General features: G+C 33.7%; 1 protein-coding gene across 1 annotated transcript; it reads left to right on the top strand.

The window, feature by feature from the left end:
- Positions 1–11,565: 11,565 nt before the first annotated feature.
- On the top strand, positions 11,566–13,476 carry LOC114536823. Its single transcript, XM_028558163.1, has 3 exons — positions 11,566–12,004; positions 12,292–12,555; positions 12,757–13,476. Exons 1-3 carry the CDS (start codon positions 11,612–11,614, stop codon positions 13,474–13,476), a joined length of 1,377 nt encoding a protein of 458 aa, XP_028413964.1. The 5' UTR covers positions 11,566–11,611.
- Positions 13,477–14,122: the final 646 nt, after the last annotated feature.

Raw genomic sequence — 14,122 nt, 5'->3', positions numbered from 1 at the left:
TGCTGGTCTAATATTCTGTTGTATCCTTTGCCAACCCCTTCTGAACACTCTTACTGAATTTCAATTGCAGCAAATCAATATTAAAGAATTTACCTTTCAATGTTCCACGTCTCATATATGGGAAAAATTGCTATTTTGGACAATTGGCTTCAAATTTTTTGACCTGAATGAAATGAACTGCTGGTCTAATATTCTGTTGTATCCTTTGAAAATACCTTCTGAATATTCTTACTGAATCTCAAGTCTAGGAAATCAATATTAAAGAATTTAGCTTTCAAAATCTGACATCTCATATAGGGGAAAAATTGCTATTTTGGACAATTGGTTTCAAATTTTTTGACCTGAATGAAATGAACTGCTGGTGTAATATTCTGTTGTATGCTTTTGTCAATCCCTTCTGAACATTCTTGCTCAATTAAAAATCTAACAAATCAATATTAAAGATGATGTAAAGTCCGTTCTGCGCATATATTCTTTGCATAACAATGTTTGTTTATGTTGGTTATATAATCTTTACATGACTTATGAGTCGTTATATTTTCTTATTTTCGTCTCGCTCGAACTGCTGTGATCTATGATGAATATGATTATTTTATATTATATTTTGAAGAAAATATTATTACATTTAGAAGAAAATATAAAGCGAAGCTTGTAAATAGACCGGCCGTTATTTAAAACTTTATATATTTGTAATTGTAGGACAAGCGAGAAGGTAGCATCTGTAGGCTGTAGCGACGACAAATAGCCCTGCCATCTCGTACGGTCCTCATTCAACAAATAAATTCTTGGAGCATTCCTTTCAGCATAATATTGCCTTTTTCTAGCAGCCTTATGATAAGATAAGTTATCTTCGTCACTCGCAATTCGAGCCTCTTCACCTTGCGATATAAAATAAAATAATTGTGCTCCCGAACTGCCGTTTGTAATACAACGCGCTAATATCGCATATCATTAACATTCCAAAAGTTGCTCCCCCACTGATGGAATGTGTTGATTCGCGAAATATATGCGCAGAACGGACTTTACCTCATCTTTAAAGAGTTTAACTTTCAAAATCTGACACCTCATATAAGGGGAAAATTGCTATTTTGGACAATTTTTTGAAATTTAACTCAATGAAATGAAATGCTGGTGTACTATTCTGTTGTATCCTTTGTCAATCCCTTTTGAACATTCATACGGAATTTCAAGTCTAGCAAATCAATATTTAAGAATTTAGCTTTCAAAATCTGACATCTCATATAAAGGCAAAAATTGCTATTTTAGACAATGGTTTTCAAATTTTTTGAACTGAATGAAATGAATTGCTGGTCTAATATCCTGTTGTATTCTTTGTCTAGCTTTTGTGAACATTCGTACTGAATTTTAAGTTCAGCAATACAATATTAAAGAATTTAACTTTCAAAATCTGACAGCTCATATAAAGGAAAAATTGCTATTTTTACAATTGTTTTCAAATCTTTTGAACTAAATGAAATGAACTGCTGGTCTAATATTCTGTTGTATCCTTTGCCAACCCCTTCTGAACATTCTTACTGAATTTCAATTGCAGCAAATCAATATTAAAGAATTTACCTTTCAATGTTCCACGTCTCATATATGGGAAAAATTGCTATTTTGGACAATTGGCTTCAAATTTTTTGACCTGAATGAAATGAACTGCTGGTCTAATATTCTGTTGTATCCTTTGCCAATACCTTCTGAATATTCTTACTGAATCTCAAGTCTAGGAAGTCAATATTAAAGAATTTAGCTTTCAAAATCTGACATCTCATATAGGGGAAAAATTGCTATTTTGGACAATTAGTTTCAAAATTCTTGACCTGAATGAAATGAACTGCTGGTGTAATATTCTGTTGTATGCTTTTGTCAATCCCTTCTGAACATTCTTGCTCAATTAGAAATCTAACAAATCAATATTAAAGATGATGTAAAGTCCGTTCTGCGCATATATTCTTTGCATAACAATGTTTGTTTATGTTGGTTATATAATCTTTACATGACCTATGAGTCGTTATATTTTCTTATTTTCGTCTCGCTCGAACTGCTGTGATCTATGATGAATATGATTATTTTATATTATATTTTGAAGAAAATATTATTACATTTAGAAGAAAATATAAAGCGAAGCTTGTAAATAGACCGGCAGTTATTTAAAACTTTATATATTTGTAATTGTAGGACAAGCGAGAAGGTAGCATCTGTAGGCTGTAGCGACGACAAATAGCCCTGCCATCTCGTACGGTCCTCATTCAACAAATAAATTCTTGGAGCATTCCTTTCAGCATAATATTGCCTTTTTCTAGCAGCCTTATGATAAGATAAGTTATCTTCGTCACTCGCAATTCGAGCCTCTTCACCTTGCGATATAAAATAAAATAATTGTGCTCCCGAACTGCCGTTTGTAATACAACGCGCTAATATCGCATATCATTAACATTCCAAAAGTTGCTCCCCCACTGATGGAATGTGTTGATGCGCGAAATATATGCGCAGAACGGACTTTACCTCATCTTTAAAGAGTTTAACTTTCAAAATCTGACACCTCATATAAGGGGAAAATTGCTATTTTGGACAATTGTTTTGAAATTTAACTCAATGAAATGAAATGCTGGTGTACTATTCTGTTGTATCCTTTGTCAATCCCTTTTGAACATTCATACGGAATTTCAAGTCTAGCAAATCAATATTTAAGAATTTAGCTTTCAAAATCTGACATCTCATATAAAGGCAAAAAATGCTATTTTAGACAATGGTTTTCAAATTTTTTGAACTGAATGAAATGAATTGCTGGTATAATATCCTGTTGTATTCTTTGTCTAGCTTTTCTGAACATTCGTGCTGAATTTTAAGTTCAGCAATACAATATTAAAGAATTTAACTTTCAAAATCTGACAGCTCATATAAAGAAAAAATTACTATTTTGGACAATTGTTTTCACATCTTTTGAACTAAATGAAATAAACTGCTGGTCTAATATTCTGTTGTATCCTTTTCAATCCCTTCTTAACTTTCGTATTGATTTTAAAGTTCAGCAAATCAATATTAAAAAAATTTAGATTTCAAAATCTTACATCTCATATAAGGAAAAAATTCTAATTTTAGACAATGGTTTTCAAATTTTTTGAACTCAATGAAATGAATTGCTGGTTTAATATCCTGTTGTATTCTTTGTCTAGCTTTTCGGAACATTCGTACTGAATTTTAAGTTCAATAATACAATATTAAAGAATTTAACTTTCAAAATCTGACAGCTCATATAAAGGAAAAATTGCTATTTTGGACAATTGTTTTTACATCTTTTGAACTAAATGAAATGAACTGCTGGTCTAATATTCTGTTGTATCCTTTGTCAATCCCTTCTTAACTTTCGTACTGAATTTAAAGTTCAGCAAATCAATATTAAAAAAATTTAGATTTCAAAATCTTACATCTCATATAAGGAAAAAATTGCTATTTTAGTCAATTGGTTTCAAATTTTTTTACCTGATTAAAATAAACTGCTGCTCTAATATTCTACTGTATCCTTTGCCAATCTCTTCTCAACATTTTTACTGAATTTCAAGTTCACCAAATCAATATTAAAGAATTTAGCTTTCAAAATCTGACATCTCATATGAGGGAAAAATTGCTATTTTAGACAATAGTTTTGAATTTTTTTTAACTCAATGAAATGAAATGCTGGTGTAATATTCTGTTGTATGCTTTGCCAATAACTTCTGAACATTCTTACTGAATTTCAAGTATAGCAAATAAATATTAAAGAATTTAGCTTTCAAAATCTGACACCTTATATGAGGGAAAAATTGCTATTTTGGACAATGGTTTTCACATCTTTTGAACTAAATGACATGAGCTGCTGGTCTAATATTCTGTTGTATCCTTTGATAATCCCTTCTGAACATTCTTACTGAATTTCAAGTACAGCAAATCAATATTAAAGAATTTCAAGTTCAGCAAATCAATATTACAGAATTTAGCTTTCAAAATCTGACATCTCATATAAGGGAAAAATTGCTATTTTGGACAAGTGGTTTCAAATTTTTTGACCTGAATGAAATGAACTGCTGTTGTAATATTCTGTTGTATGCTTTGTCAATCCCTTCTGAACATTATTGCTCAATTTGAAATCTAGCAAATCAATATTAAAGAATTTAACTTTCAAAATCTGAAACCTCATATAAGGGAAAAATTTTTATTTTGGAAAATTGTTTTGAAATTTTTTTATCTCATTGAAATGAACTGCTGGTCTAAAATTCTGTTGTGTCCTTTGCCAATCCAATTTGAACATTCATACGAAATTTCAAGTCTAGCAAATCAATATTAAAGAATTTACTTTAAAAATCTGACATCTCATATACGGGAGAAATCAATATTAAAGAATTTAGCTTTTAAAATCTTTCACCTCATATTGGGCAATAATGGCTTGTTTAGACAATGGTTTTTAAATTTTTTGAACTGAATGAAATGAATTGCTGGTGTAATATTCTGTTGTATCATTTGTCAATCCCTTTAACATTAATACTGAATTTCAAGTCTAGCAAATTAGTATTAAAGAATTTAGCTTTCAATGTCTGACATCTCATATTGGGCAATAATTGCTACTTTAGACAATGTTTTTCAAATTTCCTGAACTGAATGAAATTAATTGCTGGTCTAATATCCTGTTGTATTCTTTTTCTAGCCCTTTTGAACATTCGTACTGAATTTAAAGTTTAGCAAATCAATATTAAAGAATTTATATTTCAAAATCTGACATGTCATATAAGGAAAAAATTGCTATTTTAGACAATTGGTTTCAAATTTTTTTACCTGATAAAATGTACTGCTGATCTAATATTCTGCTGTATCCTTTGCCAATCTCTTCTGAACATTTTAACTGAATTTCAAGTTCAGCAAATCAATATTAAAGAATTTAGCTTTCAAAATCTGACATCTCATACAGGGGAAAAATCGCTATTTTGGACAATTGGTTTCAAATTTTTTGACCTGAATGATATGAATTGCTGGTTGCTGGTGTAATATTCTGTTGTATGCTTTTGTGAATCCCTTCTGAACATTCTTGCTCAATTAGAAATCTAGCAAATCAATATTAAAGAGTTTAACTTTCAAAATCTGATACCTCATATGAGGGAAAAATTGTTATTTTGGACAATTGTTTTGAAATTTAACTCAATGAAATGAAATGCTGGTGTACGATTCTGTTGTATCCTTTGTCAATCCCTTTTGAACATTCATACGGAATTTGAAGTCTAGCAAATCAATATTAAAGAATTTAGCTTTCAAAATCTGACATCTCATATAACGGAAAAATTCCTATTTTAGACAATGGTTTTCAAAATTTTTGAACTGAATGAAATGAACTGCTGGTCTAGTATTCTGTTGTATCCTTTGTCAATCCATTTTGAACATTCATACTGAATTTCAAATCTAGCAAATCAATATTAAAGAATTTAGCTTTTAAAATCTTTCACCTCATATTGGACAATAATAGCTATTTTAGTCAATGGTCTTCAAATTTTTTGAACTGAATGAAATGAACTGCTGGTGTAATATTCTGTTGTAACCTTTGCCATTCCCTTTTAAACATTCATACGGAATTTCAAGTCTAGCAAATCAATATTAAAGAATTTAGCTTTCAAAATCTGACATCTCATATACGGGAGAAATTGCTGTGTTAGACAATGGTTTTCAAATTTTTGAACTGAATGAAATGAACTGCTGTTGTAATATTCTGTTGTATGCTTTTTCAATCCCTTCTGAACATTCTTGCTCAATTTGAGATCTAGCAAATTAATATTAAAGAGTTTAACTTGAAAAATCTGACACCTCATATAAAGGAAAAATTGCTATTTTAGCGAATTGTTTTGAAATTTAACTCAATGAAATGAAATGCTGGTGTACTATTCTGTTGTATCCTTTGTCAATACCTTTTGACCATTCGTAGTGAATTTCAAGTCTAGGAAATCAATATTAAAGAATTTAGCTTTTAAAATCTTTCACCTCATATTGGGCAATAATGGCTTGTTTAGACAATGGTTTTCAAATTTTTTGAACTGAATGAAATTAATTGCTGGTCTAATATCCTGTTGTATTCTTTGTCTAGCCCTTCTGAACATTCGTACTGAATTTCAAGTTCAGCAATACAATATTAAAGAATTTAGCTTTCAAAATCTGACACCTCATATACAGGAAAAATTGCTATTTTGGACAATTGTTTTCACATCTTTTGAACTAAATGAAATGAACTGCTGGTCTAATATTCTGTTGTATCCTTTGTCAATCCCTTTTTAACTTTCGTACTGAATTTAAAGTTCAGCAAATCGATATTAAAAAATTTAGATATCAAAATCTTAAATCTCATATAAGGAAAAAATTGCTATTTTAGACCATTGGTTTCAAATTTTTTTACCTGATTAAAATAAACTGCTGCTCTAATATTCTGCTGTATCCTTTGCCAATCTCTTCTGAACATTTTTACTGAATTTCAAGTTCACCAAATCAATATTAAAGAATTTAGCTTTCAAAATCTGACATCTCATATGAGGGAAAAATTGCTATTTGGACAATTGTTTTGAATTTTTTTAACTCAATGAAATGAAATGCTGGTGTAATATTCTGTTGTATCCTTTGTCAATCCCTTTTGAACATTCATACTGAATTTCAAGTCTAGCAAATCAATATTAAAGAATTTAGCTTTGAAAATCTGACACCTCATGTAAAGGAAAAATTGCTATTTTGGACAATTGTTTTCACATCTTTTGACCTGAATGAAATGAACTGCTGGTCTAATATTCTGTTGTATCCTTTGCCAATCCCTTCTGAACATTCTTACTGAATTTCAAATCTAGGAAATCAATATTAAAGAATTCAGCTTTTAAAATCTTTCACATCATATTGGGCAATAATGGCTATTTTAGACAATGGTTTTCAAATATTTTTAACTGAATGAAATGAATTGCTGGTCTAATATCCTGTTGTATCCATTGTCTATCCCTTCTGACCATACGTACTGCATTTCAAGTTCAGCAAATCAATATTAAAGAATTTAGCTTTCAAAATCTGACATCTCATATAAGGGAAAAATTGCTATTTTAGACAATGGTTTTCAAATTTTTTGAACTGAATGAAATGAACTGCTAGTCCAATATTCTGTTGTATCCTTTGTCATTACCTTTTGACCATTCGTAGTGAATTTCAAGTTCAACAAATCAATAATAAAGAATTTAGCTTTCAATGTCTGACATCTCATATAAGAAAAAAATTGCTATTTTAGACAATTGTTTTCACATCTTTTGAACTAAATGAAATGAACTGCTGGTCTAATATTCTATTGTATCCTTTGCCAATCTCTTCTGGACATTCATACTTAATTTCAAGTCTAGCAAATCAATATTAAAGAATTTAGCTTTCAAAATCTGACATCTCATATAAAGGCAAAAATTGCTATTTTAGACAATGGTTTTCTAATTTTTTGAACTAAATGAAATGAACTTCTCGTATAATATTCTGTTGTATCCTTTGTCAATCCCTTCTTAACTTTCATCCTGAATTTAAAGTTCAGCAAATCAATATTAAAGAATTTATATTTCAAAATCTGGCATCTTATATAAGGGAAAAATTGCTATTTCAGTCCAGCGGATATGTCGAAAAATCATGCAGTTTGTGAAGAAAGCACCAAATTTGGCACATTTATAGTTCTTGATGAGGCGAAAAAAAACTGGATATGGAGGCAACCCCAAAAATTCAAATTATAGCCGTTAAGGGCCAATTTTTCATGAAAGCGAGGCAGAAAACCGGAAGTGTCATATATTTCATGGTTTCCTACTTGTAAATCAGCTGAAATATTTTTTCTGCTCTATTGTAGGTTCCTTATGTCTATTTCAGTCTGTCTAGTTTTTAATGTGCGAAAGTAATTCATATATTACAGTTTAGACGATTTCAATGGCGAGAATGTTGTAAAATCAACTCCCTTTTTGTCGACAAAAAGCCGTTTTCTCTTTTTTAATAGATTCATAACATTTTTTAACCTAGCAATTATGTAGACAAGGTACCACAGGACTTACAATACAGTTTTTTAATTGATCATTTGCAATAATAAGACCTTGCAACACGTTTTTTGTGTGAAGACAATAATCGGCGGCCATTTTGAATTTATAATGTATGGAATTAAGCATTTAATTTTTGAATCACTTCTTTAACACTATTCTATTTGAAGTAATAGAGTATCGATAAGTTCATATAAAATGATCAAGTTCTTGACCATGTACAGGTTAGTAGCTATCTCATAAGTCACTCTTTTAAGCACTCGCCGTCGCATGCACACAATGCAGTACATTGCAAAGCTGCTTTACGGCAAGAGCAATTTCCTCACACCCTTTCTTGCAACCACACCGCACAAGTGCATTGTACGCCATTGACACATCAGAAAGAGTACTGCCATGGGAATCGTAGTTTGTCCCCAGCAATATCCTCCTTGATGCACGGATCTTTTCACGTGTTGAAACAAGGCTGCTTGGGTAGGGGGGATCAACTCAAGAGACTTTCCTTTCTGTGCGAACTCGGACATGTTCGGTCGTAGAGAAGAACGATGAATCGCTCGAGGATGTCCATGCACTCATCTGTTACACTTTCTGGTTGGTCAGACAGGAGTTGAAAAGCTGATGTAACCTCGTCATACAAGAGCCACGTTTTCCAAGCTGTTTTCTTGCCTTTACCCGAGAAAGATGAAACGGTATCACAGCCTGTAATAGCATGAAACATTAGCAGAGCTTTCGATTTTTCGGGGTTTAAACTCGAGGTAATTTCATGAATAGGTAGGAATCTAAGGTTTTTTCCCGCACCAAAAGCTATTCACAACTCGGAGGCACACAATTTCTGTGAGATTGCGATCGCAATTACGACAACGTCCGTATCTACCGTTCGTCAAAGTACTTTTGTCAAACCTGTTTCAACAGCGTCTGCGACGTGAACCATCATTCTTGTATCTGCTTCTTCGTGGTTACAAGGAGCGAGGCTTTTTGTGTCAATACGAGAAGGATTGCAGAGAACGTGCTGACCGAGGGTACTGATAACTTGCTTGTTACTTTCAAAATCTACGGAAATGATGTGGTTTGCCAAAAATTGAAAAAGTTCCGTCTTATTTTCATCAACTCGAAGAAAGTCATACCAGTTGCTCGGTAGCCTGCGTGCAGTCCCAGACTTCCAAAGGAAGAAGGGACTGCGCAACTTGGGCCGAAAGCTTGCTACGCCAGCTTTCCCGATTTTGGGGAAAATAATTTATGCAAGATAATTAATGCGCTAAATATGCAGCCGCTCGAATATGTAAACCTAATAATATGGCGGCAAGCAAAGAGTGTTTTGGCGTGCCATAGTTCGCGAAAGGTAATAAATTGTTAATATGTCCTCCAAAATTTGTGTTTTATGTTTCGAACCGTTGTTAAAGCCAACAGATCTTAATTTGGTTCATGAAAAAGCTAATATAAACGCTGAATTAAACGATTTGCCGTTTGTTGTTCACGGTTCGTCGCCTTATATATGTAAAGGATGTCTCCGGCTGATAAAGAAACGTAAAAATTTGAAGGAAAATTTGCTTAACATCGACGAACAGCTAATATTATTATATCGCCAGAAATGTGGAGATTATGGCTTTTCGGTGAAACGAAGAGAAAGTGGATCAGCAGTAACCAGAAAGTTAAGTTTTCCAAACAACCCAACCAATACAACGAAACACATGCAGCATGACATTCAAGTGCAGTGTGTTGGAATCCACAACGAAGCAATGCTAAATTTAGAAAATAATCAATTCAGATCAAGGTACTGTTGTAAAAACTGTTTACTTCCATACACATCAATATTTTACACCAAATAATTTTACCAGTCAGTGAAACATTTTTATTACTTCAAATTAATGGGTGTATTGGTTACAGAACCAGTATCTTCTGATAAATCAATTAAAATAAATTTTCCCAAATATGCCCGCTTTAGTATTTTATTGTGATTTTTTGTTTGTTTTAGCCTACCCAAGTCCGAAAAACAAAACCAAGGATGTGCATCAACACCAGTAAGCAAGGGCTCTGTATTAATTCCTGAAATTCCGATATCACCAATCCACACAGAAGTCAATGTACCAAAGCTAATGCCAAATGAATGTCCAGTCACTGTTTCAATCAAGTGGGCTAACCGAACTAAGACAAAAGTCTTACCACCTGAACTGAGTGCCTTAGGGAAAATGTTATGTCGTGGTACAAAGAAACAAATAGCAAGAGCTGCATGGCGTTGCGAAATGGTACGCAAGCATATTTATGAAGAAGTTGTGAAACAAATACATAAAGAATGTGTGGCCATGTGTGCAAAAGCCTGCACCAAAAAAACGAAAAAGAGAGAAGATAGCTGCTTGAGGAAAACTGATAAAGAAAGCATTATAAACTTTTCCTTTGACAATTTATTAACCGAATTACAAGAAAGAGCCCCCTTGCTTCTCATGGTGCTGAAGACTGCTGCTCTTAAAGCAAATGATGATGAGGAGAAATGGAAGCAATCAGTTGGTGTTGCTGCATCCGTTTGTCTTCGTAAGAGATCAAGGAACATGATCGCACTCCAATTAATGATATCTATTATCAATCGCCATTCTGGATTTATGGTACAGTAATACAATATTTTTAGTAACATATGATTAATAATTTTCTTCTATTTGTAATATTTGTTTGTGTTTTGGTAGACATAGATTATGTATTATGTAACTAAAGGCACTCAATGTGTAATACAGTAATTCCCCTTCCATTTGTTTGTCTATTGCATTTTTCATTTCTTATAAGTTTTACCATAAATAAAAAAAATAATAAAACATCCCCTTCATTTAAATTCAATTATCCTATATATACCTATATAAATACAGTACAGTTCTGAAAATTTCATTTGCAGGCTATGATGAAACGTATGCAGGCCCTGAGGTTGATGCCATCACATACATATTTCTACAAGAAACTTACTCAATTTGGTAAAAACCATAACAAAGAAATTCTAGATATGGTGGAAAATGAAGGAAAACGAATGACAGCAATGGGAAAAATTGAACTGGTGCAGAAAGAAGTGGACACTCGGTTACCTGGCCCTGGCTCTAAAGACGAAACAATTGTAAGTAGTTTTATTAAAAGTTAGAATATTATAGTTACTTGTTAAGTTACCTGCTTCGGACATGATAGTACCTGTTCCATTTACAAAAAGAGCCCATGGGATTTGGTATATCAAGAAGATTCTTTTGAACATAGCAGATGTGTTGGATAAAAATTTGTTTGTGCATTTAATTTTTGCACGACAATATTTCAAGACAATATTTGAATGACGATTTATGAGGTTTTTTTCCAAACAGGAAAATTTCCAAACAAATGAAATTTCCAAAGATAAAACGACTGGCGAGTATGGAAAAAGAATCCTAGAGTCATTCAAATGTCTGCAAGAAGAAGTAAATACTGGAAATTTTATTGATGTACCAATAGAACCCATCTCCATATTTACCAAACAGCAAGGAGATCAACAAGATATCCAAGGCGATGACCAAGATGATTCCATCATCAATGATAGCCCTTCAAGCAATATTGGACCATCCCCCATGTCACATGCTGACATTTTGAAATACTCGAAGTTGTCTCCTGATCATGGACGGAAGTTAACTCTTGACAATATTGACATACACCAGGCAACACATGATATGACAGAGGAGAATCAGAATCCAGATGCTCATTATTGTACACTTATGTCAACGGAGAACCGAGTGTCGGGTAATCACTTGAATAACGATAAGCCAATATGCGATCTAAATGCATTGGAAAATGCGACATTTTGCCCAAGCAAATTTGAGCACAGTAAGCAGCGTCAAAACTACATTGACTTGGTTAGCAGAGTTATGACCAACTCCATTTCTTGCTTGAAAGGCTTAAAAGAAGCAGTTACCTACCACATATCACACCAGTATTCCAAAGAAATGGCGAAACCTACCGATACTGTAAGTTGAGAAAGATATGCATAATATAATATTTATTAAATTCACATTCAAGAGCAAATGTTATTAACAACGTTTTGCCCTCAGTGCGTTTTGCCCCCTAAGATGGCGGCTAGTTAGTAGTTACGAAGCTTGTCATGTGTTACGTCACGCGCAAGTGGTCTGGTCTTTTTTTCATGGGCCCATGGCCATGGGTCAATAAATAAAAAACGATATATAAATGATAAGGTAGTGCTGGCAATTCAGGTACTGGATAGTGCATGATGTGTATATTGTCTTTTATCATATAGACTCTTATTGGTGTCATATACGAAAATGAAAATAATGCTGATGGAATGCAAAATATTCTTGACTACCTTCAAAATTACGTACCGTCATATGAGCGAGAGGGAACGAAGAAATATGCAGAACAGGCTGTCGTAGGTGATCAGCTTACGGTTGAAAGAGGAGTGAACGGGTTGTTCGAAGTATCCAATGGATTTACTGCGGAAGAAAGGCACGAAGGACTTCATTTCGAAGTCGCCGATTTTCATGGTGGAATGAAGTTTTTGGAGGTAAATTTTCGAACGTATCGATTGGATAGGAATCAGAATGTTTTTAATTAGTAGAATGATGTGAGTGCTTTTCCATTATGGTAATAGATTTCTGCGAGATTACCATAATATTTCCATCCTAAAGGTTTGATTGTATTGTATTGTGCTGTACTGTGTGAAACTCTAGGTATGGTTTCACTTTACAGTTTTATCGTTTTGTAGTATATCTTCAGTCACTTTTACCACCCAGTTGCAACCAACGACAAATGCACCCTGTACAGCGACCGAAATCTAATTAATAGAAGGAATGTTCGTACAGATGTGTCGAAAGATGTTAGCGCATGCAAGAAATTCTTTCTACTTGAACTGGATGCAAGAATTGTGGCTGCAACGATGAATGAACTGGGCATTGAAGATATTGATGCAACGCCAAGCACGGACAAATTGAAGATGGATATTGAGAATGCCTCAATTCGAGAGAAGCGCGAGTGCTTGAATGTACTGGCTGGCAAAGTAGTCAACAAGTACATTCTCAGGGACGATAAAGTGCAAGCAATCCTTGATAAAACACGAGTAGCAACTGAAGCCAGTAAAAAAGTGGAAACATCTGATGGAGAGAGGTACATGTGTAGGTTTCCTGGTTGCACCAAATCATTTCGCTATGATGGGAAAAGACGACGTAATCACGAAAAAACACACGGTGAAATGGTTGTTGAGGAGAATCGTGACACGGAAAAATGTGTGGTAATGAAGGACGATATGTTTAATTACCAGTCTTCCGTACTTGAGGTTGGTCTCCTTCTTGCTAATTTTTATGACGCTGTTACGGAAGGGGATGGACAGCGCCTAATAAGATGTTGGAAGTTTATGCTACCGTATTTTAAAGAGGATGGCCAAAGCAGCAAAAAGTATGCCCGTGAGGCATTTTTCCTCCTTTGCTAAATCAACAGCTTTCTTTCGCCGCGGGCTGCGCACCGTCTAATTTGGAACAGATTTCATAAGTTAAAACCTGGCCGTGGTGGAAATATTCCCCTCGATTTGGCGCTTGAACATTACAACCGGTTGATTAAAATTCTAATAAGAAATCTTGGACCAAATGGATTAAACAAACAAGCCATGGACAGGTATTGCAGTTCTCTTTCTGTTACCAGTGAAATGTTAGACAATTTTGATAACATGTGTGTTATCACAAGAAGATCTGGTAAGCATTCTAGCCGTTCTGCAGATGGGGATCTCCGGAAGGTGGTGAATGAACTAATCCAACAGAAAGCAATGCAACCCTCAAACGGAAGATGTTACAGCCATTTTTCAGTTATGAAAGACAGTTTATTGGCAGACCATGATGCAAGTGCATTTTTCAAATGGCTAAACATGCACAAAAAATAGTACATCTTCACAAGTGTGCACGTTGAAACAGACATTGTGGTATAGTACAAAATAGAACAATCTCTCCAAGTATGCCAGCGAGGGGTGCAAAGGGGGGGGGGGGCATTTGCCCCTCCTGCCCCTTTTTAAGGGGGAGGAAGAGGTGCCCTTTTCATCAATCAAAAATGCTTGCTATTTCAACTAGTTTTTGTTTCAAATTCAT

This window comes from Dendronephthya gigantea, unplaced genomic scaffold (genome assembly GCF_004324835.1).
Source record: "Dendronephthya gigantea isolate DGI-Jeju-01 unplaced genomic scaffold, DenGig_1.0 000148F, whole genome shotgun sequence".
Taxonomy (NCBI): domain Eukaryota; kingdom Metazoa; phylum Cnidaria; class Anthozoa; order Malacalcyonacea; family Nephtheidae; genus Dendronephthya; species Dendronephthya gigantea.
The sequence above is the reverse complement of the archived record's forward strand: the minus strand, read 5'-3'. Positions and strand labels throughout refer to the sequence as shown.

Bases quoted from the DNA above. Each gene is read 5' to 3' on its own strand.
- LOC114536823 (XM_028558163.1), top strand. From the start codon at position 11,612: ATGTCACATGCTGACATTTTGAAATACTCGAAGTTGTCTCCTGATCAT. The intron at 12,005-12,291 runs GTAAGTTGAGAA...TTTATCATATAG, and splicing joins TGGCGAAACCTACCGATACT to ACTCTTATTGGTGTCATATA. The intron at 12,556-12,756 runs GTAAATTTTCGA...ATCGTTTTGTAG, and splicing joins GTGGAATGAAGTTTTTGGAG to TATATCTTCAGTCACTTTTA.